General features: G+C 39.4%; 1 protein-coding gene across 1 annotated transcript in view; it reads right to left on the bottom strand.

Annotated features, from left to right (window-relative positions):
- Positions 1–26,961, bottom strand: part of OTOA (otoancorin) — a 37,591-nt gene that overhangs the window by 9,336 nt on the left and 1,294 nt on the right. The window contains exons 2-23 of the mRNA XM_033074618.1: positions 25,644–25,757; positions 25,267–25,295; positions 25,146–25,176; positions 25,025–25,052; positions 24,092–24,179; positions 22,542–22,673; positions 21,704–21,939; positions 21,388–21,491; positions 18,891–18,997; positions 18,283–18,422; positions 15,712–15,835; positions 15,138–15,353; positions 14,468–14,635; positions 14,020–14,160; positions 13,373–13,428; positions 12,886–13,003; positions 12,308–12,381; positions 10,922–11,057; positions 9,883–10,073; positions 8,365–8,458; positions 7,129–7,258; positions 3,535–3,722 (exon numbers count right to left, since the gene is read on the bottom strand). Of these exons, the coding sequence (XP_032930509.1) occupies positions 3,535–3,722; positions 7,129–7,258; positions 8,365–8,458; positions 9,883–10,073; positions 10,922–11,057; positions 12,308–12,381; positions 12,886–13,003; positions 13,373–13,428; positions 14,020–14,160; positions 14,468–14,635; positions 15,138–15,353; positions 15,712–15,835; positions 18,283–18,422; positions 18,891–18,997; positions 21,388–21,491; positions 21,704–21,939; positions 22,542–22,673; positions 24,092–24,179; positions 25,025–25,052; positions 25,146–25,176; positions 25,267–25,295; positions 25,644–25,722 (2,610 nt within the window). The 5' untranslated portion in view covers positions 25,723–25,757. The remainder of the gene's footprint in view (positions 1–3,534; positions 3,723–7,128; positions 7,259–8,364; positions 8,459–9,882; positions 10,074–10,921; positions 11,058–12,307; positions 12,382–12,885; positions 13,004–13,372; positions 13,429–14,019; positions 14,161–14,467; positions 14,636–15,137; positions 15,354–15,711; positions 15,836–18,282; positions 18,423–18,890; positions 18,998–21,387; positions 21,492–21,703; positions 21,940–22,541; positions 22,674–24,091; positions 24,180–25,024; positions 25,053–25,145; positions 25,177–25,266; positions 25,296–25,643; positions 25,758–26,961) is intronic.

Genomic DNA, 26,961 nt, shown 5'->3' with positions numbered 1-26,961 from the left:
GGTACTGACTTTAGGCTGCTTTTGTGACCAGTCACCCTGGCTCAGTCACCAACAAGGAAAGACAAAGTAGAGAATCAAGTAACACAAAGAACCAGTTCTTGAAGTTCTGATTTCTAGATTGTGTTCATACAATGTTAAAATTAAAAAAAAATTTAAAATGTTTGTACAGATACAGTCAAATTTGTAAAACTTTGTAAAAATCCCACATAATAAGCTGAAGCTCTTCTAAACCACTACCAATATATTTAAACTGACAACTTCCCCTACTCTTAACTTTATTTGTGATAAAGTTACAGTGATTGAAAAGCTGTCACTAAGCAGCCTGAAGAAAATTTTGGTATCAGGAAAAGTTCTGCTTGAGTAAAGAATAATAAAAGCCCATCAAGAGCTGAATTTTCAGAGGCCAGAACTGTCAATTACATTAAGTTGACAATGGTAGAAGACTGTAGGCAGTGGTCAGTATCTCCCCGGATGTGGCCAATTGCCTTTACAGAAATAGACACCAGGTTTTGGCAGGAAGAGGTGACTTGAACAAGACAGGCATACATTTAAAAAAAATGCTCACTTTAAAGCTCTCATGTACTTCAGCAACTCTGCTTTGTGTCAGTGGATACATGACAGGTTTCTAGTATAACACTGGGCTGCTAACTCCATCTAGAAAATTAAAACTAAAAGCCCAGGGCTGGGTTATTGTCTGAGTCAGAAAAATAGTTACTCCACAATTTAAGTTTTGTTCAAAAAGGTTAGCAAGGACAAGGCTAGTGGGGACTTGCTGAAGAGTGTCTCTGCAGCTGCCTACTAAACAGTGTTTGCACCATGAGATAGACATGGAGCTGTGCAATCTCCAGAAAATACAAAACTAGAGCTGAGGAATCTGGATCTCTGAAATGAAATACTCCTTACACAGAGCTGCAGGCTCTCTGCTGTTCATACCAACATGCACATCCAGCACAGAGCAGCCTAAGAGGTGCCAGGGTGCTTTTCCCAGCTATGACCCTTGGGTTAAGGATTTGTTTAAGAGATGCATTGCTGGACTTATACCTCCCAACTGAGTTTCCACCAGCTCTTTTATGCTGGTTTTACAATGTCATAAAGGGTCTAAGTCTGGGAAACTTCAATCTTTTCCAAAGAAAATAGATAATAAAAAGCATTAGCCCAATTTTAAAGCTTTTAATTCTCTAGCTTAAGAGATACATGAAACACATGCAGGCAAAAATGCCAAGTATCTATTTCCTGATCTAAGCCATACACAACAGAATTTGGAGTACTTCATAAATAGCATTATCTGACAGAGCTGGGTGAAATACATAAAACTGAAACACTCCTTTGACCTCATTCACCTAGAGACTACAGATCCATAAAGCTGTTTCTGCTGCAGAGCTGGGAGACCTTCCACTTACAAGTGAGCTAAGCTTCTTACTTTCATTAAGACACAATCTGATAACTAGACTTTTTGAATTAGTTTGGAACAATGAGTAGTTCAGGCTTAATGAAACCTTTAATCAAAGATGTTAATAACATAACAGTATCTGTGCACATAATTTCAAAGAGCTTTGCCTGTCCTGTCTCATTTCTCATGCTTCATGCTCAGTGTAACACCACACTGCATTTTGAAATTAATATATAGGAAGTCTTTGTCTAGGAGAAATCTGTACAAACACTCACAGACAGAATATACTGCCATTCAGTGCACTACAGATCTGTGTGCCTTTGAATATAGCCAGAAATGTGAGTGTATCAACCTTGCTGGCAATTTCCCTACAACTGATATCACTCTGTAAGGATACTAATATGTTGCACTGCTGTAAAGAACAGTAGTTTCCACTATATCAGGGGAGCACTGTTTTTATTTTCTTCTAGGATTACACTTTTTCCCCTTTTCCTACCAACCTGTGTCCATGCTGACAGAGGGAAGCTGACTTGGGAAGAATACATTTGCTGCAGTTGTCCTCCTGCAACAAGGCAGCAGAGACACAACTGCAGAGTCAGCAGCCACCATCTGTTTCAGAAATCTGGGCAGTGCCACTTCTCTCCAAGCACCTGCAGTTCTGTCACATTGCAGCTAGCCTGAAGCTGCAGCCCCAAACTCAATCAGCCTAGAAATAAACAGGTCCCTAGGTGAGTGATGAAAGGAAGGATTTGAACACATACAAAGGATCCCAGGCAATTCATTGAACCCTAAGTGCAGATGTACCATTGGTCAAAGAAACAGGCAGTCCAAACCCCCAATCAACTGTCATAAGCTGGGGAATTCAAACTCTCTATTTAACAAGGGTTCAGAACAATAAAGAAAGCTTTTGTCACATGAATCTCTAGAGGGTCATGTCTCTGTCTCCAATCAAGACGCCGTTTAATGTTATACTCTTAAAATATTGTTTTAAAAGCTGAGTTTCACTGCTAAAAATTGCACAGTTGGCCTTATTTACCCAAAATCCATGGTCAGCTCCACTACTGGCTTCAGCTGCTGGTTTAAGGAGATGCTGCCCAGGCCCATGTTTACCCTGCTTCTGCTTTCTTCCAGAGGTCACAGCCCTCAGGTTTCCAAGCCTCTTGCACTCTGTACTACTTGCAGCCAACCACAACTTGTAGATGCTTCCCAACCTCATTCTGTCAGAATGATGTGATGGAACCTAAAAAGGGCTTTTGTATGTTGGATCATTTTGACAGAAGGGGATTACAGAGATGGAAGCAGAGAACAGATAACCTCCAGCAGATGCTGCTGACAGGAAGCTGAAGCCAGGCTGGGGCCAGTATCCTCTTCACCTTTGAGTTTTCTGCCACAAAAACAATTTGTCTTATTGCACCCTAAGGCTTTTCCTTGCTGAGCCAAAAGCATGTTTGGGAATTTGCCTGTTCTCTGGCAGTGCAGGCAATCACAAAGCAGCAAGAGGAGATCACCCCCAGGGAGAAGTGCAATGGCAACAATAGGGATGGAGCAAAGTTTGACTTCTCTGCCAGCCCACACTGGCTCAGGCAGGGCTGCTCAGAGTTCTCTTGATGTCCTCTGTCTGACTGTGCTCCTGGCAAAGATAAAATTTAGGTGGTTTTGTCCCTCCCTAAAATTTCCTACTGATGGGTTTGTCTCTGCCTGTGAGAAGGTGGAAGAAGGAGCTTTATTCAGCCAATAACTGCCTTTCAGCCAGTTTGGGTTCACCCCACTGTAAGCTATATTTAGCATCCATGTAGACGGTTTAACATGCCAAGCTTAATTCTCAGCAGGCCAATCAACAGCCCCTAGCACTGCTTGCTGATTTTTTCATTTATGAAAGGAAAGTGAGAAGCAAGCAGAAAAGCAATTCAAAAGTAAGAACACTTCACTTTTCCAGCTGCCAGAAGCCCAGAACTACTTGCCTGTTGACTCTATAGCAAGGGCAATAGTCTTCTATCATCACCTCACATTATTTTTCCAATAAACCATAGATATTCTTGTGGCAGTAGTGACATTGACATAGCACAGTTATTTTAGAACTGCATAGTTCAATAACACCAAATCAAATTACAGATTTAATTTTCCTTCACAGACAGGATAGTTACCTGCTTGGCTTTTTCCTTCAAGGCAGTCAGCTGGGAGCTATTAAAACCTGAGACAGCCCCAAGAAGTTCCACGTTTTTGTCAAAAGTCCCTGGATCCATGCATTTCAGTTCCTGAACTGACCAAAAGACATTTGCTTCTCCTAATTTAATTATTTCACTTGAAGAAGGTGCTCTGGTTCCCAGGCAATCTGAAAAAGGTCAAATAACAAGAGTGTTCATCAAAGAGACAACAAAATAAATCAAAGCAATATTGATATTTAAGAGAGCAACAGACTATGAAAATAAACTGCTGCTGATATTGATAAATTAATTATTTTGTAATTGAAGAATTTAAAAAATATTTCTGTTAATAATGTTCTGGATATAAAACTAGAATTTGCCTAATTTGTAAAACATTGGTTATATTCTTTGTACTCCACAGGCAGTGCATGCTGGACAAGAGCAGACATACAATTCAGAACAGTTATAATGCAGGACACCACAATAAAACTAAAATATGGATGTGTGCAATAAGAACTACCAGTATCTTGCAAGCTTCTTTCAAGTCTAATTCTCTAAAGGCATCAAAACCCAGACAAGGACTTGCTCTGAGGTAAAGCCACCATTTGCTGGGAGTCTTGATTCAATAGGAGCGAAATGTGAATGTTTGCATTCCTGGTAGAACTTCACCAAAAAGAGCTTCAGCTGAATAAACATCACATTCAGTGAATCCAACTCAACAGGAATACAACAGACATGAGAGGTCCTTGCACTCTGAAATGCCTGCTAGAGATCTATGTCTTGTAAGACTTGCCTGACATTTAAACAAGGTGAAGACAGAAGTTGGATGTGTCAGAGAAGCACGGTGCTTGCTCGTTATGTCAAACCTGTTGTTAAAATGTCAGGACCTAGAGAGGGCTGTTCACTTACCACAGCACTTTAAAAATCTTATTTACAGTCAGGTTCCAGGCCTATGCATTATCAAACCAGACAGTTTCCATTGTGTGTTTTAACAAATCCTAGGCTTTGTTGGCATAATCTACCTCTAATGTTGATGGAAAGCAGAAATAAGAATCCTAATGTGGTTGTTTACTGCTCCCTCTCCTGTCACTAATTTAGGAAAACCTTATTAAATAATTATCTAAACCAAATAATCCCTACATGTCTTTGGATATGGTCATTACCAGTAAAAAGCACGAATTTCACAGATGTTGTGTCTCAGCTAAGCTCCCCCAGATAAATAAATTAAAGCGAGGATGTACAAAGTAGATTTGTACTTTGAAAGCAGGCAGGGGAGGGATTTATTTGCATCAAAGGAAGCTGCAGTAGTGGGTAGAACACTGAAAAGATTGAATCTGTTGAGCAAATGAAAATGCTGTTCAGCTTCCACTGTACCAGCTGATTTTCTGCTCTCCCTTTACCTTCCTCTTGTGAAGCTGCATTGTTTCCTTTTCTCCTGCTGCAGAAGGACAGCTTTTCTCATGTAAATACTGCCCATGCAGACACAGTGCAGCTCCCTTCCTCAAGTCATGAAAACCTAAGACTTCGTGTCCTTGAAAAACACATTGATTTTACAAATTTAAGACACCAGATACATTGATGCAATTAAAGAGGGAAATACTAATTAGATTTTTGACATGATGCCACTTTGCTCTTCCTTTTGCTATACATTTAATTTGATGAAAAGCATATTTATACATGATAACATCTCAGTGCTTGTGGTGAGAAACCTGAATTCTTTCTCCAGCACTGCCAGTGCTCTTTGGTAGCATCTCACACACACAGTTTCCAAGTTTTGCTTTTCACTTTCCATCTTGCCTTAAGTACCTTAAAACCTTTGTTTTTAATCTTGATAGAGACAAAAAATGCAAGAACTCTGTAACTGGTAATTACTACTGTTACTAACATTAGCTCACAACTGGTCTGTGAGAAATGCAAAATAGCATTGGTGGCATAAAAAGCATCAATGTTATTCTGGAGTAATTTTCATAATACCCAATTTTTTAGTGATTTACAAATCAGTAATTAAACTTAATTCCTTACTGAAACCACTGTGTAAGTTGTGTAGAGCTGCTGAGATTGTTTGGTAACACAAGTTCAATACCATGTTTGGACTGCAGAAGCATTTCCTGGAGTAGCACAAATGATCCTTCAACTTCTCATACCCGAGATTCCCCCCAGCTTAGCTCATCCACCCCAACTGAAGACTTAAGACCCTCCACAGACTTGGAGCCACATTATCCTTTGAAAAAGAACATCAGCTTTGCTGGCAGGTTTGCATTGGTCTTGCAATGCAGATGAGAGAGCTCTGCAGCTGCACTGGACTTGAGCTGGGATGATTAGAGAAGTCTTTGGGATTCATGTAGATCCAGAGGCTTAAAAAAGAACACATAAACACACAGGCAGACTGAAATACCTGCTGTTGAACCTTTAGTTCTGTGGCCCATGTTTAAAGAAATATGGCTTATGATCTCCTGATTTACTAGTTGAAGGAAGAGTGAATGTCATGCATACAGCTGAACATATAACACCCCGCTATTTCACCAGCTCACCAGCCTGCTTTTTTTAGTCTAATGATCATCTAATGACTCCTCTGATGAACTGAGGTCATGTTTTGTTTCAGGCTATGAAAAACCACAACTTTTAGAACTCTCTCCACCTCTCTCTGCCTATGAATATAGCATTGTAAGAGGCAAATTAATTTCCAGAGACAGTTATCATTCAGAGTTCCTGCTACAAGCAGATGGATTTCCAAGGTGGCCCAGGGCTTGCTGAAAGCTTGAACCACTATTCTAGTGGCAGAGAACCAAGGGGGAGATTTTCAAAGGCAAAAGTAGACAATATCAAACTCCTTGAATATGTTTGGGTTTAAATTCCCATTGGTGCTTTTCAAAAGCTTCCCCCACAGCAGGATTGTTTTCCATGGCACAAGATGGCGCAGCTTACAAATTCTGCCTGGGTGAATTTCAGATAGGAGAAAGAATAGTTGTTATTATAATAATAGAATACTGTCAGATTATCTATCTTATATAAAGAAAATCCATTTGGCACCAGAGATTCTCATAGATTAGTTTGGTTGCTAATTAAAATACCTTTTAGACGATTACAAACTTTGTCCATTTGGACAGAAAAAACAGTGCCACCACTGTCAGATTTAAGAACAGATCAGTCACCATATGTTCATGTCTGGCAAAGGATTAACTATGCGCAATCTTTTGGCACAACAGTAACTTGTCACCTTCACAGGTTTTTAATTCAAGGGGTTTCAATTAGATTATGAAGTAAAACTAAAAAAAAATAAAATAAACAAACCCCTCTAATTAAAATAATTCATCTTTTTCCTTTGTGCATTCAGAAAGATTCCAGGAGATGTTTAATTATGCAATCCTGTAATGAAAGGGTTTCAGCATTAGTGCATTACACAACTCTGATGAGCAGCAGAATGAAGACTCTCACTGATTTTCCACTGAAAGTCTTTAAGTAACTCAATACTCAACTTTTACTGCTTGGTTTTTCAGAATGAATTTGATGACAAAGTGAGACAAGGTCTGTTTGAATTGCACCATCTCAGCCCCAAATGGCAGCACTTTGCAGAGGCCCCAGTGCAATACTGACCAGCTCTGCTGAGAGACGAGTGGACGCTGCCAGTGCTGTTGGAGACTGACTCGAACACAGCTGACAGAAGCTCTTCAGCTGAAGAAACTGGTCCAACTGTCTTTGCTATTTGTAAAATGGTATCTGGGAACTTCAAAAGGAAAGAAAGAATAAATAAGGCTTCACTCCCTTTTAAAACAAATCAATTTGTGGAGAAAGGCTTGTGAAAGACCTTAGCAAAGCAGGGGTTAGTAACTTTTCAGTCTCATCCCATTGTGCAGATGTTTCAGAAAAGAGTAATTGGTTGCTACTGAAAGGTCATTGGCACACATTTGAGGGGGAAAAAATGAGGAACAAAGCAAATTCTGAGTGATTCTTCCTCCAGTATGCCCTCTCAGCTTCTGGCAACACCTGAGCACTGCCTGATTGGTGTCTGTGTCCAGCCCCTCCTGGAGCAATGAGTTCCACCATCTTAATTCGGGTTTCATTTAGCTTGTCTTAAATTTGCCAAATAAGTATATGAATTGTGGTTAGGGACCCAATTAAATTGTGAGAAATAACTTTGACCTGTTTGCCTTCCTTAGGCTTTTCTGACCTCTCTCCTCCACCCTGCTAGACACTTTCCTTTCCTTTGAAGAGTCCTATTCTATCAGCAGTGGAAAAGCTGCTGACTGTGGTTACATATTTCTGCTGAAGAATGAATCCCTCATTCCAGTATAGTTTACTCCTATGCACTAAAAAATTAAGATTATATGAACTAAAGAGGGCAAGGAAACTACAAAGTACAATGCTGAGGCCATCAGACATTGTAACTTGTGCTACACTGGCCCTAGGGCAAAGGGTCACATGAGTAAATGCCAGTTTGATCAGCATGATCACATTAATAACAGGATAAGAAATACAATGGTTGTGTTTTTATGGTTGGAAGGCAGGAGGATGGAGTAAAGAGCACTCCAAGGTGTAAAGTACTAAAAATAAGTCTGCATCACTATAAATGCCCCTTTTTTTTCCCCAGTGTGACAATGTACAATTGTTATTGTACACATGCAAGTAATTGTTTATAGTAACATTACTCTCCATAAGAAATCTCCTTGATGGAGTCAAGAATATGTGAAACATTAACACAGGGTCCTTTGACAAAAGAATTATTTACCTAGTTCAGAATTCAGATTACATAATTTAGACTGCATTATGACATTTACAAATCCAAGTTCTAAAATATCTGTTACAAATTAAAAACTTTTAATAAAAGCATACCTTTACAGTAAGGACATTTAATTCCTCCTTTGACAGCAGAGCTATGAATGGTCCAACATCTAATATTGTTTCTGCTGTCCAGTTGTTTGAGGAGCTGAAAAAATATTTTGAAAAATTATATTAATAAAGAATGCTGCAATAAAAATAATACTAAAACTTCAGTGTTTTTATGATACTTTATCATACAGGAAACACAGTTCTATGCCAGTGTGATGATTCATTGTTATAAGCATCAGATTGCATTTTCTCATCTCTCTGGGCATAGGGCATTAGTGGAAGTCACAATACAATCAGAAAAACCCTTCAAATATGGTGGTGATGGAGCTCTCCCTCAATAGTCAAGTGCTCTTAGCATTACAATGTTTGAACAAGGAGAAATAATTCTTTATTTGAAAGAAAATTTACCATTTTCTGTCAGTTCAGATTGCAATAGTAGTCTGCAAAACAGTTATCAAAAGAGAAGTAGAAACATCATTCAAATCTGACAAATGTTAGTCAATTCATTTCGTGGGTGACTTAATAAAGAACTTATCTAAGTTATTTTCAGCCTGACAGAGCCTATAGAAGAGGGTAGCAATAAATATGTTACTAGCTCATGTTCCCACAAACAACTTTATTTGTTTTGTTGCCCCACTATGAGATGTTTAAATACCTTCAAAATTAAATGATATAAAATAAAGTAAAATCTTAATTAGCACAGTGTGCCACGATTCAATAAAACTGATTTGTATCCAGATCAATGCAGGGATGGAATCTGCTGGAAAATACAGTTATCCTGTCACAGAAAAATGCTGACTAGCAGGAAGCTGAACAGCTTCTAACGTGATTAGGCAGATCAAGTGACCGACTTTAGGGAGAAGAGGTGGTTAGAATCTGTGCATCCAGTCTGCCTTTTCAAATGCAAGATACTCCCAAGGAACAGTGCAAGAGAGAAACAGTATATTCTTACCAGGTAGAGGATGGCTTTGTTCTCTGTATGCCTGATACCAGTGAAGTTTCCATTTGCCCTCCTAATCTGAGTCCTTAGTGACACCCAACACACTACCCACTCTGCTGCTTCAGATGCTCAAACTTGATATCCCTCTGCTTCTTCTCTACTCTCTCCTATTGCCACAGGTGTTTGCAGTCTTCTTTACATGTCTTCTTACACCAGTACACCAAGTATCCCACTTCCATGTTCCCATTCTTTGTGTTCCTGTACCATTCTCTGCTTTTAACCCCTTTCTCTTGCAAGGGCAGTGAGTCTATTTGCCTGCTTCCACTCAAACATTATACTTTCTCTCCTTTTCCTCTGGGACTTAAGTCATGCAGGGTGTCCCTGGGGCTGTATTTTTGTTCCACAATTATCACATTACACATAAGAACAGAAATGCATTCTAGTGGACAGGACCCTGAGTTTGGGGAGTGACAGAAGCTGCTTTGTGCTGTTTGCACTGCAGTTCACCTGGGCAAAGCAAATGCTTGGTGTTTGCATGGCCTATCACCAGCATGACCAAGGTGGTGTATCCAATACCTTACCCATATAACTGAAGGAGTTTGTATTTAATTTCAGTCTTCTGCTCATGGTTGAGCTGTTGGCAAAGTTTGAATCGATGTAGGGCAGTTGCCATTGCCTTCAGGGACATTCTGCCATGTAGAAAGGCTGGAGGTAAGTGGCAGATTAAATTTCCAAGGAGATCAACATCATATTCATCAGCAATGGAGCTGTTCTGAAACAAGAAGCATTTGGCCTGTTGGCAGAGCTAGCCTTGGCTCTTGCCCTGTATCATTCCACTGCATCAAAACTCATTTAAGCTGCAAGGAACAAAACAACAGTTTGCAATGGCAACTTAATCTACAATTTCTGCTGAGACTGCCTTACATTCTTTGTTTTACCAGTCCAACTGGTGATATTTCATAGGCACTTTTCAGAGCTTTCAGTATTCTTTATTCCATATTGAATCACACATAAAGAATGTGACCACCCAGCACCTGCAGAGCTGGTGCACTTCTGTCTGGCAGCATAGCCCTCAGCTGGCCCCTTGCAGCAGAGGGGCCCCAAGCTCTTGCTGTTAGAAGGCTGAGCTCTGAGGGGTTTCTTAAGCAGCTGCCAAAACACTGGGGATTTTACAGCTGGTACTGTGTATAAGGACAGGAATAGCCACGGCTACATCAAAGAACTAGCTTCCCTGAAAAACTGGTGAGTGTTTCAGCTCCCAGATAGCAGAAGTCACAAAATCCTCCTGGCACCACCACCTCTCCCATGGAGCTCCCTGTGCCATAGCAGGTCTGCTTGGACTGGCACTGCTTGGAGCCAGGGGAACAGCTCCAGGTGCAAACTGGCCAGCTCCAGGCTGTCCTGGCCAGAAATGACATTTCATGAGAACACTTTGTAACATGCATGGAGTCAAGGAAAATTGCTAAGCAAGTTATAAAAAGGTTTCCTTAAGGAACAAACAATAAAATGGAAACAGTACATAAACCCCCCCAAAAGAATACAGATGGATGGGTGAAGAACTCATGTAGGTCCACCTCCAAGGTGTTTCCTCCTCTGCTGACCCCTCTCAGCCATACCCACCAAGCACTCCAGTACTTTTTGCAGAACAGCATCCCTTTTGTGATGACTTGGGTTCAGAAGGTCCATTCCAATCTTCCCCAGACTTTCAAGGAAAGGGACACACAAAGGGCCTGTAACGTACTCCAGGTACTGAGAACTGCAGAAAGAATTCAGAAGGTCTCAGAATGCAAAACTGACCTTCATACACCCACAACCATACCCATGAAATCTGTGATGACAGAAATATTTAGAGACAAGGCTGGACTTGAAAAATCATAAACCAGACAGGCCAAAAAACTTGCAATTAACCCTTGCCTTACTTCAACATCCATCTTCTTCCAGTCCCTCAGGACATGAACTGTACTTCAAAAAATGGCTAAGAATTATCAACAGCTACAAGTGGATGGAAGTGCTCTGAGACACTTTAACACCATATGAAACAAGACTGTCTACAGGTCAGAAGATTTTCCCCTTTCTCTGTTTTATTAGGAATAATTCTCTGATGAATGAAGACGTGTGGGCACCCTGAGGACTACAAGTAGTTTTAGAGTAGGTTTCCTTTTTATCAAAATAAAAAAATCCTGACAAATTAAACAAAATTATGCTATTCTCCCCAAAGAGTGCAAATAAAACCACAGCCCACATCTGCACAGCTTTGCCAGGGTCTGTAGGCAACAGCACCAGTAACTTTTGATGGCCCTGAACAACCAACATGCAGCTGTTGCCAAAGAAGTGAGTGCTGCAGTTTGTAGGAAGTATTGCATTAAAATCTTTCTATTATTATTTTAGAGTTGTTAAATAGAGTAGAGCCTTTTCAAACAGAACGCTTTTCTTATTTTCTTCAATTAAGAAATATTCCACAAAAAGAAGGGATCTCAGTTCTTTTTACCCCCCTAGGCACGTAGAAAGAAAGAGAGAAAGGGCAGAAGAGACAGAAAGTGAGAAAGAGACAAAGAAAGGAAAGAATTAACAAGTGTTACAATTCAGGAGTTCTCATCAATACTCAAGTTATTTTTCCTAAGGAAAAAAGATGTCACTGAAAAGTTTTGCTAACTCACACAAGTTTCTTGAAACACATTGGAATGTTTCTAACCATACAGAACAATATGCTCCAGCAGTATCCAGTGGTTTTGTCTTATATATACACTCTCAAAAAGACCCCTAAACAAATAAGCAAACCTAAACCAAATAAGCCTACTTAGGGGGGAAAAAACCCACAATTGTGACAAAAATGTGCAATCCTAAAAGACACAAAGTATGATCAACTTACATTTGAGACAGACTTTTCCTACAGTCAGTGACCACTTTTTGATAAATTAGCATTTATTTGAATCATCAGTTTTCTTAGGACTGAAGAGATTATTTGAAAAGTGCTCAGAAGTTAAGATGGACTAAGATGTAACTCACGGAAGCGCCAGTAAGAGGAAAGGAGGAATGGTTGCATTGGAGACTTCCCAGAATTTCCAAGCCAAACAATTAACCTAAAGGTAATAAAAATTTAGGATCTTAAACCTCTAGCAATTTTGGAAGAATAAAAAATATGGTTTGTTTATTGCAGCATATATATAAATTAGCATATATAAGACTGTGCATATTATCTTCAGAGAGCATTTTTATCTGTCTTTTTTTAGTTTTCTTTTTGTAGACATCAGAGATGAAACATTCTGTATTTGGGAACATGAGAACATTTGTATGTTTCTGAAATTTCTATGTATTCCCAAACAGATTACTCATGAATTAACAAGTCAGAAGGGCTATAGGAATTTTTTGCAATTTGTAAGTGACAAATGAAATTGTCAAAAGGAAGCATGATAATAGACAAATTCACACATAAAAGATTAAAATAAAATATGCTAACAGACAAATTGAGACATACAGGATTCTGAAAAAAAATCCTGAAAAAACCAAAGACAAAATAGAATGAACCAAGTTCTAATCTACCTAATTTGGATAGGGTAGTATGTTTAAGTACAATTTTTTTTTACCTGATATGGAGAAAGTAGATAAAGATTCATTTCAAATAATTTAAAATTGTTTAAAAATATGTTTGTGTCCATACTTTCAATGACTTGACAAGTTACTCCTTTCACAAGCTGTCCTGTGCTGATAGGAAAGGCAAATTTCAATATTTTGAATATTTAAGCAGGATCTAGTCCTCACTCCCCATGACCTCATCCTAAGACACAGTTTCATCATCTCTCCCATTTCTTTTAATTAAAAGGCTCTTGAAAGCAAAAATGTAAACAAATTGAAAAATATAAACTAAACCTTAAAACACCCAAACCTCTGCAGTGCTTTGACACTGATTTTGGTTTTGAAGACCCTTTTTAATAAGGAGGGTGAATTATCCTGTGCTATTCAGGAATGAATACACGTAAGGTAATACATAATAACCACATATTGTTTACCTCAAAGTTGCTCTCATCACAAAACTAGACTCAAACCCCATTTCAAAAGAGATATAGTCCATACCTTAGGAGGTCAACAGGATAGTTTTCCTTGGACAGTAATTCATACAGATACAAAGCCTGAAAACAAACCCACTATAATTGAAGGCAACTTTAGTTAATCCAGTTGTAAGAGACATTAACTACTGCAAGGTTTTTGTACTCTGAGCTCTCTTACGTACTCTAAAGGTACTTCTATGGTCCCAGCTTGAGCAGCCAAAAGGTTTGGCATCCAGTTTGGCTGAATTTTTCACAATACAAGACATCACTGACTGGCATTAAGGAATGATATTAAACCTGTACTTGGCTCACAACCACTGAAAAACTTAGGGTAGAAGGAAGCTCTGGAGATCATCTGATCCAACCTTTCATTTCTCTGGACAGAATCAAAGACTTTACATGCAAATGTCTAGTATACAGTACTGGAAAGAGAAAATTTACATGGCAGAAATCTGGGGGCTTAAATTCAGCATATTAACGCTTTCTTTTCCATAGCATTGTCTCATAATGCTGCCTGGGCTCTAAATTCCCTTTGGTGTTTACATTAAAATATAACTGGGGCAGTTTCTTCCTTTTACATGTGTTCCTTGAACACAAATATATTACACCTCTTTTCCAATTCTCCCATTACACAAAATTGCAGTGGAATGGGAACTGCATAGCAATTTTTACCTGGCTGCTTCTTAGTTCTTTTTGTTTCAGCATTGAAGAATTATATCCAGTTAGATTCCATAAACCAGAAAGAGAGACTTCTTTAAAGAAAGCTCCTTGTATATCTTTGACTGACGAAGAAAAATCTCCAGATGCAGCTATCTAAAAAGAGGAACACAGAAATACATGGCATTTCTGAATTGATGCTTAGATTTACAGGATTTGCCCTTCTTTCTACTCTGTGTAATATTTCTCTTAAGAGGATAAAGGAAAAACATGACAGTATTAAAACCACAATGGAAATCAGCAAGCAAGAGCCTTCAAAATACACTTGGTGTTCAGCAAAAATGCAGCAGAACCATTAACCATTGAGCTAAAGGACACATCTTGGTTTAATTCATGCTCTCCATTTCTGGTTGCTGTGCTCTTGTGCAGAGAGAACCTGCCACACACTGGAGTTTGTAATCACCTTCCTGAGGATGCCCTGCTGCTGTGCAGGAGATAAGTCAGACAAGTACTGGGACGTTGTGCCTCGAATAATCTGAGCCAGCTCCCTGGGGTTCATGCTGTGGAGTGACTGGGTGCCAATTCCTGTCACCAAGGCGCCCATTTGGCTCACGTTATAAAATGATAAAACCTGCAGGGAGAACAGCACAAGCAAACAAGGAAGTGTTATTGAGGACAGCAGATATATTTAAAAGCAAAAGTCAATAAATAAAGCAAAACCATTCTTGTTGAATACTTAATACATTTCTTGCCTGGGAATGCGTTTTCTGTGTCTGTCCACAGAACAAATGAAATTTCTCAGAAGTTCCTTTTTCTGAGACTTCAACCAGGATCTGATTCCTTGCATTACAGTATATTTGAATATACAGCCTGGGATCTCTCATCCTGCAAATTCTGCATAGGGCAGTGACACAGACAAAACAATATATACAACTGCCAAATCCAAATATTCACTATCTCTATTACTAGAGAATTACTTTGGGCTGTAGAATCTTTTATTTGATTTAAACACATTTTTCAGGTTACTAACTAAATAGAATTCTTGTATACTAAACTTCAAATCTACAGTTATTGCTGAGACAAGCCACTCTACTGTTAAAAACAGAATGTAAAAAAGCTGTTATCAGAGGTACCTTTTCATAAGAGAGATATTTACTGGATAAAATCATAACTTGGCTCTTTGCCCACCCAGAGACTTGGTTTAACGTTGCAACAGCATTATGCACTGCTTCAGGTGACAGAGATTCCAGCTGACTTGAAGTGAGTCCAACCACAGCATCTGACAGAGATCCAAGGGTATCATTCAATGTCTGGTTTTGCACAGCAATGTTCAGGAGTTGAGATTTGAGCTAAATCAAACAGAAAAAGCAGATCGGAAATATAAATCTGCCAAGAACCAATTTCCATTACCACCCAAAACTTTAACTGGAATCTCTGGAATAGGCATTGGCAAATATTCACACACTTCATAAAGTTTCAAAAATAGAACTACAGTTGTGAAAGGAGTATGGAACAGGAATATGAAACAGAATGAGAAATGAATGAGCACCCAAAATGGGTTTCTATTCTTGCATTCTCAATAACTATTTTCCTTTATTTCTTAAGTCCCAGTAATTTTTCACTCATTTCTTTCCTTATTTGAGAAGACTATCCCTCCTCCTCTGTTTACAGGATTATGTTAGCAAGAAGAACAAGTGTTGTACACACCTCATGAACCTCGGCCTGGAAACCTCTCAGCTGATTGCATTTAATCATTTGATGAAGGAGAGCCCGGGCCACAGCTGCATCCATCTGCTCCAGGTCATCATAAAAGCAAACCAACAAACCCAGCCTACAGAGCAGAAATATATTAGCTTCCTTCTGACATAAAAAGTGTCACTGTTGGGAAATGGAAACACAGCGTGGTACCCTCTCGTTGTGATCACAGCTTGAGCCATTTCCGTTTAGGAGTGCCACAACCTGCAGTCTTTAAAATTTAGCCTGTAATGGGGGTATGTAACATGCACTGGGCTTTGTATTCAGTTGAATTCTGCCTGGATTGCTTGTGCTTGAGAATTTACCTCTCCTGGTTCCATCTACCTGTCCATGGCTGGATTGTCGCAGTTAATGACTCCGCTTCCCTCAATAGGATAATCTTGAAAATGATCGAGGGCTATCATTAAGTCTCTAGAAGAGGCCTGCTGAGTTCTTATCTGGTTTGATTGCATGTTTTGAACTCTAAGTCTTGCTTGGATTTCACGTGTAACACAATCTATTTGGGTTTCAGAGCAGCATCTGGGGCATTACATGGCCTCTTTATCATTTTAGGATTAAACAAAGCCCATTGTATTTCACATCAAACACAGGAGTGGTTGATGGATGGAGACCTCTCCAGTTCAACACTGGTTAGGAGAAAGCACACTGAGGCTCACTGCCCAGTTGTGTCAGCACAGCAATCTGCAAAGCAGGGTGCTGAACTGAGCTCATTCTCCTTCACAGTTCCCATGCTGCAATATTTAAGCCAACATTTCTATTAACCTTTATAAAGTGCAACCACAGCCACAGTTTTTGGGACAAGGAGTTACACCACCATGGAGAAATGTCTGTTGTAGGTGTCCTTCTGGCTTAGACCTTGTGCTTATTTACCTGCAGCAGGCCCTGCAAAGAAAGAGTTCTGAATTGTGCATCACCATGTCTGAACTTTGAACTTTATAGTGATGGGGATGAACTGGTTTGTAGGAAGCCTGAGTCAATTCCCTGTCCCCGTAAACTCTCAGCCTTTGCTTTTATAATTTACACAGAACAAGAACCTCAAATATATGACCAAAGTCCAGCTGTCCTGCTACAGTCCCTGGTTTTTCACAGTTCAGTGACACAGGCACAGGCAGAGTCTGGGCAGTAATGTCCAGATGTGAATGGAATCATCAGTGGACAATGCTGCAGCACCACCACAACTCAGTCAAATTCTGCAGCACAGAAAGGCTTTTAGTTCCTCCAGTCCCTCAACAACAACCTGCCAGAGATATAATAAAACACTGCTTCAGCAGCACATCTGAATTCATGGGAGATCATCAAACCTACACACAAATAAAAGAAACGTCTCTAAGAGCATTTTTATAACAAATAATTACATTCTGATGCATTATTGCATAGCTGCCAAAAGCTCTTCTTCTCCTTTGGGATTAGCAGAAATGAATAACACTACTACTTAAAAGCAAATGCACATTTAAATCAACAGTATGGTTAAAATGAGTAACATAAACTAAGTGTGTTGTAAAAATGGAATGTATTAAAGATTATGGAGCATGACATTTCTCTCATCTGTGAGAATGTGGCAGCTCTCATGAGTGACAAAATCATTTTTAAGATTTCTGACACTGAAATTTAGAGCGTGGGCATAACTCTTCTCTCGCTTACTCCTCCGACAAGAGCAATGCTTCATGCAAGTCAGCGAGCTGCACTGCAGTAATGACAGGAGCTCTGAAGCCATAAAGCATATTCTCCATTAGTTTAAAACTCCAAGGTATCCCCCAAGGAGACTACAAATAATATGAGACAGCATTGTCTAAGGACTAAATCCATGCATTGATATGATAGTGTAAATGTAAATGTGGAGTGCAGAATTTTCTCATGTTCGCTGAGTATTTATGAGTAACAGTAGTTTATTTTGGTTTTTTATTATTGTTAAAGTTAGTTCAGTGCAGATTTGACAAACCTGAAAATTCAGTTTCCTGCTTACACACCTAACATTCAAACATATTTAAGCATGCCTCATCCCTATGCCACAGGACAAAGAGGACAGCAGGGCAAGCTTTACATCGCTTCACTTTGTGGCTTCTCTGGTGACACCCATGTCACTTAAAATCCACTTGCACTCCTGGCTGGCAGGAGTTGAGATTTCCTCCTTCAATCCTAACTGTAACATGATTTCCATCAAACATCTCCATGTTGTGTGATTCAAGCAGACAAGGCAACTCATGTTCTGCTATCCTAGTTTATTTTATTGCTCTACAATGTGGTGGAGCTCTGCCTGGGTCCCCCAGATACTGCTGCAGACTTCCTATGAATGCTACAGGCATCTCCTCACTGTGGAGCAGGAGACAAAGCATTAGCTAATTAGGCACACCTCCAAAAATTCATAAAGTAGCAATTCTTCACTGTTGCTCAACAGAGCTGGATTTCAGCCTAGATTTTTCTGCTGGAATGAAAAAGCTGTGCCATGCTATCAATTTCTGTTTTCTCCTTAGTTAGTTGTTCCATCCATACTCAGCCATAAAAGAAAAAGCCAAGCAGCCTTGCCTGTATATAGTTGAAGTGTTCCTCATATCAAATCCTGACAAGTTGATCCTTTCCAGGAGGGCCTGTGCAAGCTCTGGTGTGATATCATACACCGTGTCCAGCTGCTTTGTTGCATTGTCGTAGCTAATGAACAGTCTGATCTGAGCAGCACAAACAAAACCACACATCAGCACTGGGAGACAATGAATCCTATAAAGTGTGTGCCTGACACTCAACATTAATTGAGCTTGTTCATGTTATAGAGAAAGGAAGAAGATTTGGATAAACCAGTATTTCTGAAGGCAAAGCTGAGTGAGCAATTTGAGTGATTTTCTGCCAAAATGTCATATAATTTGAGGCTGTTCTATCATTGGTTCACTTCAGTAGAAGTCACATAAGCTCAATAGAAATACAGGTACAGATAAATAATTACATATTAACTCCAGGCACTTTAAAATTAAAAAGACAGAATTTTGTAAAAGATACATTTATATTTTCCCCTCTATATTTTCTCATTGTATTAAATTAATTTAAATATATAAAGTTATTTTTCATGTTTAGGTTTGTTCATATTGTTTGTAGCTGAAGTCACTTGGCAATAATATATCCAACCACACTTTGTTACTTACTTCATTGAGACTAATTTTCAGAATTTCTTCTAATGGGAGATGGACCATGTATCTTCCCAAAATCCATAAGCTCTCTGCACTGACCCAAGAAGTTGATTCATTGAACTCTGTTTTGTACAAATAAATACTCACTACAATGTTAAGAAAGTAATTACTTTTCAAATATATTTTACTCAGTATATTGTTATTGGTAAATAATAAAAAATCTGCAAGTCAGAAAAATCCTTAGCAGAGAGAGTCAAATTTCCTCCTTCTGCTACATTTTAGCACCATGCTTTTATGAGTCCTTAAATTTTTTAATGAAAATGAAATAGTGTTTCAAATGTCTCAAATTTTCTCATATAAAAACAATTAATGTTTTATGTTGCTGAAATAGAGAATGGATAAAGTGTGGGACAGGAAAAATTTACCCAGAAGTATTAAATATGGAGTAGTGTTTTTAAAATTCACTTTTCCTAATCAAGTGTATTATTTAAGAACATCAGGAAGGCATAATACCTTATATATCTTATATATTATTATTGATGATGCCACTTATTTCAGCAATATCCAATAGCAATAATGGAGAAATGAAAAACTGTTCAAATACCTACATGGAAATAGGCTGACAAAAACACAAAACACTGCATAAGTTAAAAAATGGCATTCATTTAGTAACATCCTCCTAAGGATTGAAAATGAAATCAAGATCCAAATATCCCTGAGAAAAAATATATTTATGGACTCCTTGGTACCCTGAGCCACAAAGACACTTTTCTCCAGGGTGTTGTCATTTGGAAGGCACAGTGTGTGACACCTCTGAACACACGCCTCAGCAGTGCTGATACTCACAACTCTGTTAAAATAAAATCATCAGCGCACTTTGAAGAGGCTCCAGTGCTGGAAAAACCACCCTGCATCTATCAGAAGCTGAAGGACTCCATTAAGTGATTTTTTCTGAAAACACAGATCTAAGCTCCTTAACTGAGACAAGATGATGATCCCAGCAGACCTGTCAGGCCTGTGTTGTTTAAAGTGATATTACCTCCCATTACCCAGAATATTACGAGAGTTGAAAGACATGACAGGAGAGCTAAAGACAAACCAGCACCATTTAAGGATGTTGATTGTGACCTTTAGCAGAACAGACTTGCAGTTACCAGCCATGGCAGCTATGATCCCCAAAAACTGATCCCTATCCCAGTGGTGCCAGTGTTACCCACATATAAAGTGAATAAATCACTCTCCTGAAGGACTGCTCCTGCACTCTGCTGTGGCCTGGGGAGTGCAGATAAACGTGAGGGAACTTTAGACTCCTAGTCCAAGTGTGCCTGCCCAGGGCTGATGGCTCACACTGCCACAACCAGCTGTGAATCAGCCCACACCTGATGGCCTGGGGGTGAATTCACCACATCTGCACTGATTTTGGCAGCAGCAGGGTGGAAAAAGAAGCACAGCAACCCCCAGTCCTTCCCAAGCTGGGTGATCTTCCATGAATCAAGGGTTCATCACTGCTTCAGACACAACCCAAGGTGATGCTGAGGGATTTTCCCAGGACTGCTGAATAGCACCAGGCAAATTCTGCATCTTTGCTTCCCCAGCAATGCACTGGCACTAACATCACCTCACAGCAGCAGCATGAACCTCCTCTCCACGACTCACTGGCTTACTCTAATATTTTGAAATGGCAGGAGACCCAGGAGGCAAATTTAGCTCCACTGTAGCAAGAGGGCATTTAACCTTTGATTTCTAGGGAAAGAGGAAGAGCAGACACATCTATAAGTCTAAAATGCCCCCAGGACAGCTGTGCTGGAATGTTCAGTGAAACCCAAGCAGCGGCTCTGATGGTTCAGTGCCCTGCACAGCCCCCTTGTGGAGCCCATCCTGCCTGTCCCATCTACAGAACAGCTGTTTCAGGCACATTAACCACGCAAACAGATGTGGGAAAATGCATCCAAACAGGATTAATTAATTTGGTTTTATCTCATCCCTTTGCTGATCAAGTTGGCGCCATGTGCTTCCACAATATCTTGCATTTCTTTAGTGTTTTTAAACAGTACAGTGGAAAAGGTATCCTGATCCAGAGCTGTTTTTCTCCTCTGAACAGGAGTTCAGAAGAGAACAATACACCTTGGCACAGCACTTGGCCGCTGGATCCTATTTCAGACTTAGGAACAGTACAGAAAAGAAAGACTGGAGTACTGGAAAAAGACTTTGTGTATAGCTCATGTGTGCAGAACAGAGGAAGAGTCCATTGGTTGGATTTGATCATCCTGGAGGTCTTTTCCAGCCCTAACAAAAACATGATTCTACTCTATAAGTTCAAGCACCTTTGAAGAACTATTTGTTGTGAGTAACAAACACATTATATTTACTGTGTTCTGCAGTAAAGGTATTCCAGACAGTTACTCTTACACATATCTGTGTTTACTGGGGAAACAACTCAATACAATAGACAGGTCTTTTGCTAAGTGCTTTTCTCTTATAATAAGCAGGAAGAAAACACTTTGTAACATACCACTCATGTTGTAAGATTTCTGTAGAATCTGCTTCATCCAGCCATAGAGAGCTCTCTGAGTGCTTGCTGAGGTTCTGTCATAGAGGTCCTTGAATAATGATGATCTAAGTGATACAGGGGCATGTTAGCTCACTAATGAATTACCTATTCAGATTTTTTTAATGACACATGGACAAATGATTTTAGAAATAACATTCTTTACACATAAGCAGAAAGCTGCATCTGGAAAACAGACTGAGACCATATAGCAACCTCGTTTAAAATAGTCAACACATCCAACACAGTATTAATTGTGTCTGAAAAATAAATGGCTTACAAGTTTCTGAAAGCATCCTCCAGCAGAAGGTTTGGGAGACTTCCAATGACATCAGGTTGGAGATAGTTGACTGCTGACACACACAAAACCTGACTCAGGATATCCACACAGTCCAGGGCGCTCAGAACCAAGAAGCATTTATGCAGTGTTACAAGGAACAAGGTCCTATTTACTCCTGGGCTTTGAAAAATTATCTCTCTAGTCTTGCCCCAGTCAAGAATAATATGTCCTATTTCCTGCAAGCAACAAGGTATTAAATTAACATCTCTGATTAATTCAATATATTTTTCATTCTGAGGCCTGACAAAGAGCACTCTACAAAGAATATGATGCTGTTCTCATGAAAAACAGCTGCAAACTACTGTTTTTTTGCATTACTTCAGATAATTTAGTTCTAGCATTGGATAGAACCAGTTTGAATTTTTTTACAAAAGAAAAATGAAACCCAGAAAGATATTTCAAATGGTTGATCAACAAAATCACCAACTTCACCTTCTTTAGCCATTTTGGCTCTCTTTCCAGCCACTGAAAAGATACTTCCTGAGAGTAACTGGCCCCACCTGCCTTAGGTATTAATGTAGGAGGATGAACTCTTCTCTGGAGATGAGCTTCTCTCTACTGATTACAGTGAAAATCCAAATGACTGACTTAGACTTGCAGCAACTTCTAAATAATGAGTTAAATGTACTAAGTCCAACCTAAGAGGAGAGGAAGTCCTGGAACCCAGACCAAGCCAGGTAAGTAACTGCAGGGCCTGCACTGTGGGCCCTGCAGTCTGTCCCCTCCCATTTATTTAAACCACTGAGAGCAGCTTTTCCTTTTCATAAGGGAAACTCACAAGATGCTCCTTCTTGCTGTTGAAGAGGTACTTCATTGCAGTTTGGAACTGGTGCTGATCAAGCTGTTGCAATTCAGACAGTAGTTGCCTGGGCTGGTATAAAAGGTTCTTCAGGTAACTTTTTATGGACATCTGAAGTATGGAAAAATATGTGTAATATACATAAAACTCATACTATTGTACTTTCACTCCCTGAGAATCTGTGCTCAAGGAGAACTAAGTGCTTAGCTCTGTATTGTCTGTGCTGCCAATGATCAAAATAACTATTCTCCACACAAACTGAAAACAAAAATAATTTAAATGCATTCTGAAAGACAGTCATTTTCAAATCCTATTCCTGGCTTCATGAACAAGTCCTCTCGAGGGAGCTTTTAAACAAAGATGCCTCAGTTTCTCACTTCATAAAACAAGAATAATAAAGCTTTTCTGCTTCACACAGCAGAGCTGTGAAAATGAAACTTTTAAAGAGGTAAAAAAAAGCCTGGGAAAAAACCCCAGATACCATGTGCATGTTACTTAAAAAAGGGAAGGAAATGTGCAATTAGATGGGAGGAAAAGTCTCTAACAGGTCATAAGCCAAAAATATTCTTTCTTGCACCAAGCTGCATTACCAGTTAACAATCTCATGCCCGTTTTGAAAATTTGAAGGGGAATCGTAACATTGGAACAGAAATAAATGTAAAGTTCATTGGCAGCAGACTGGAGTAAAATACCTTTTATTTCCTGACATTTCAAAATTGGTTTGGAATTTGAATCGCAATTGTTCTTTGCTGCCTTTGCTTAATTTACATTGCCCCCACCAAACATTAACACACTTCTTTAACGTCTCGGGGCTCAGCCTGCTGAGAACCTCAGGCTACCTGCCAAAAGGAAGGGGCACCGGCAAGAAAATGTAGGTGAGGTGAGTTGTGACAGCTTCATGGAGCTTGGGACAGGGTTCCAGCACTGCGGAGCTTCTGGGAATGCCTGAGGCTCAGGGATGGCACAGCTGCCACTTCCCTGTGTCAGTGCATGTAGGGATGAGGGAGGGGCTCAGGTTTCATTACCTGGGTACAGCTGCAGTAAAGCAGCTCATCACTAATCCCCACCAGCAGGAGGAGGAACAGCAACTCCTTCCTACATCGATAACTTACAAAAACAGCATTGAGAGGAGCTTTAAAAGGGGGAGGCATTTTGTAGGATGCTCTGGAGCTTCTCATTCCATAAGAACAGTGTGAACTACAGCCAGTGAAAATCTGGGAGAAACCTGTCGTTTTCATAAACACCATTTATATACACTCAACTCAGAAACAATGAGCACAAAAACTCCTAATTCTTGCTTTCCATCAGAAAAAAAACAAAAAAAAGATTGCTATTATTATTTCTGCCTTGCATACTCCCACAATCTTCAGGGGAAAAGACAACATTTTCCTGTTTCCTATTTAGCTGCTACACTGTAGAGGTGTTAATTACCTCTATCATTGACCACCTAGCTTTGGCTACAGAGAAAGGCTTAGTTTTTAAAATTCCTTTTCAAATAAAAATGTTCATGCATCTTAAATGTCACAAACCTGGAGGCTGCTAAAAGTAAACATAACTTCCTGGGCATGGAAATATGCCATGACTTTTGTAAGCAGATCTGCTGTCCAGACATTAGAGCTGTAACAGAAAACAGGACCAAAAAGGCCAGTAAAATAATAGAATAACTTAAATAGCAAATTACAAGAATAAAAAAGAAAAAGGGAAAAAGAGTGATGCTAACACCATAATGACAAAAGCATTCAGTTTTTTTGCCTAGCCAGAGTAATAGTTGATCTATTTAATGCAACGAAAACACATGCTTCATTGGGGAATGGAATTAATTAGGTTTTTTTTCCATCTAATTCCACTACCACCCACAATAAACTCAGCTTCCCAAGGTGTTGCCATTAGTACCATCTCCAAGGCATGTGTTTCCTGGCACTCCATTAGGCCTGTTCTGATCTCCTTGCAGACAGCACAGGGAGTAACTGCTGCCTTTCCTTCAGCACAGTCATTAATTTCACTGTGTCTTCCTTCCACAGCCACTGTGGAATGGTCTTTGAGGCTTATACTGCTCTTTCAGATTTGGACAAAATTAGCAAAATAATCTAAAAGTCACCAGGAGCTGGAGGATGGGGGATGGAGTGAGACTGAAAGAAGGCGGTGGACAGAAAGCTGGAACTGAACCTAATTTCCTTAAGTAGACATTTGGACACATGTGAGCAAAGTTAATCATCAAAACTTGTGAAAACTGTAGCAAGTATTTATTTTCAATCTTATTCTATATTTTTTTTTCTTTTTCATGACAAACAGGTTTTTCCCTGTTAATAGGAAATGCTCCTCCCAGGAGACCCAAATCCAAGTAATCACATGTGCCAATTTCCTTCTATCCATAATGTTCCAGTTTCTGTGGATATGAAACAGATCATATCTGAAGTGCAAGATAATATTGAAAAATCAAGATGGGGAGAGCAATACATTACCTTTGAAAATAAAGTATATCTAGGAGGGCTGCACATGAAAAATGGAACATAAAAAGTTATGGTGAGATACTGAGTTTTAATTCATTTTAGAAGCATAAGTGGGAACAACTGTGTACATTACCATTCAGGTATTTCCCAGCTATTACTTCCTCCTAAGGAAAAATTATAAATATATGTAATAAATTATTATTTTTAGATTATAATAGAAAATGTTAGTATAGAGATCAAATAAATATACTAACCACAGCTTTGTGTAACAATGGAGGCAAATCTGTAAAAGATTATCCTGTTATTAGAAGTTAATTTAATGTTTTATCATTCTATTGTGTTACACAAAAATACATTTCTTGTAGGCAGTGATTATATATACATATCTAATATATTTTCAAACATTTAATGCAGTTTTGATTAAATTTATTTACAGAAAAACAGTAAATAAATTTACAGAAAAACAGAGGGAAAAAAGACTATTCAATAATAATCAGTCTTGGTGAAATTCTTTGCTGGCATAGCTCCATGAAGCCAAGAGAGCAGAGTCCCAGTTACTAAACACCTAATTTACTACACATAGCTTTTTCCACGCCACAAAATACCCCTCACACAGGACTTCTGGTCTTACCTTCAGAGTTCTCACTGTGAGTAATCTCAGCATGATTCACAGATATCAACAAGAAACACATCTTCAAAAGCCTGGACATTTCTTCTGGTGGTTTTTTTTAAGAATAAAAAGATACTTGGGTTGAAAAGGAAAATAGGAAGAACAGAGTCAAAAGGCAATATTCACCCCAAACTTTCATAGCTATAAATCAGAGCCTATGCCATGGAGTACAGATAAAGATCAGAACAATCCAAAGCTGCTTGCTCCCAGGTTTTTAATTTAGATCTTTTTCTAGGATAGAGATACATTTTATGCAAACACAAGTCCACCAAGAGTGCATGTGCAGCTAGATTTATCTCCCTATAGTAAATGGATCATTTAATTTTCTTCCTTGTAGCACCACTTATTTACTAAGTTACACTGCACCTAAATATTATTTCAACGCAGTTTTGTTGAAAAGCAGATAAAGAAGAGAAACTAAATGAAAAAGGAAATTATAAAGAAGTCTCAAACAAACCCTAAGCTTCTTCTAGCTGGCTAAGCTGCCTGCAGTATCACTGCAGACTTGGTCTGGGACCCTCATTTGCAGATCTCTGAACTCAGGGGTGGGACAGCCTGACCCTGGTCCCATGTCCCTGCAGAGTGCTCCAGGCAGGGAGTGGGAAGGAGCACTCCCCTTCCCTGCTGCCACTTTTGGCAAAAAGGGAGAAAATGTCCTTATCCTCTTCTGAAGCAGAGGGAAAGTCACACATCTGGGAAACAGAACATGTCACTTCACCTGAGCAGATCAAAGCTGAGGTCTTTGTACTTACAAGGAGTGTCCCATCAATGTTCCACCACCACCTCAGACACAGTTTGTGTGGAAAGAGATGCTTTGGTAGCTCTTGCTACCCCTGCTGCCTTGTGCTACGCAGAATAAAGATCACTGAAAGACAAACTGTCTGGAAAGGCAGTAATGGGATATCCAGAGTTTTCTCTGGGTTGTCACTGCCACCAGAAAAAAACTGAGTCTCACAGTAGCCCAGAACAAAATGGATATGTTGCTTTTGGTCTGCTTCTTGAAGTACAAGCATACAGCAATGCAATGGGGTGAAAAGGAAGCAGAGACTGGGCAGGTTTCACTCACACAGGAGTTTCTGCAGCCACGTCCTCTCTGCAGCTCAGCTGCTTCACTCCACACTGCACAGAGAATTTTCTGCCTCTGCACCCTCAGCCTGGCCCTCTGCTCACCACCCCCACAGGTAAAACAACTAATTAATCTAAGATATTAGATGATGATCCACATCGTCATCTAATCCACAGATTGCAGCTTCTTACACTGGGATTAGTCCCTGATTTA

This window comes from Catharus ustulatus, chromosome 16 (assembly GCF_009819885.2).
Source record: "Catharus ustulatus isolate bCatUst1 chromosome 16, bCatUst1.pri.v2, whole genome shotgun sequence".
Taxonomy (NCBI): Eukaryota; Metazoa; Chordata; class Aves; order Passeriformes; family Turdidae; genus Catharus; species Catharus ustulatus.
The sequence above is the reverse complement of the archived record's forward strand: the minus strand, read 5'-3'. Positions and strand labels throughout refer to the sequence as shown.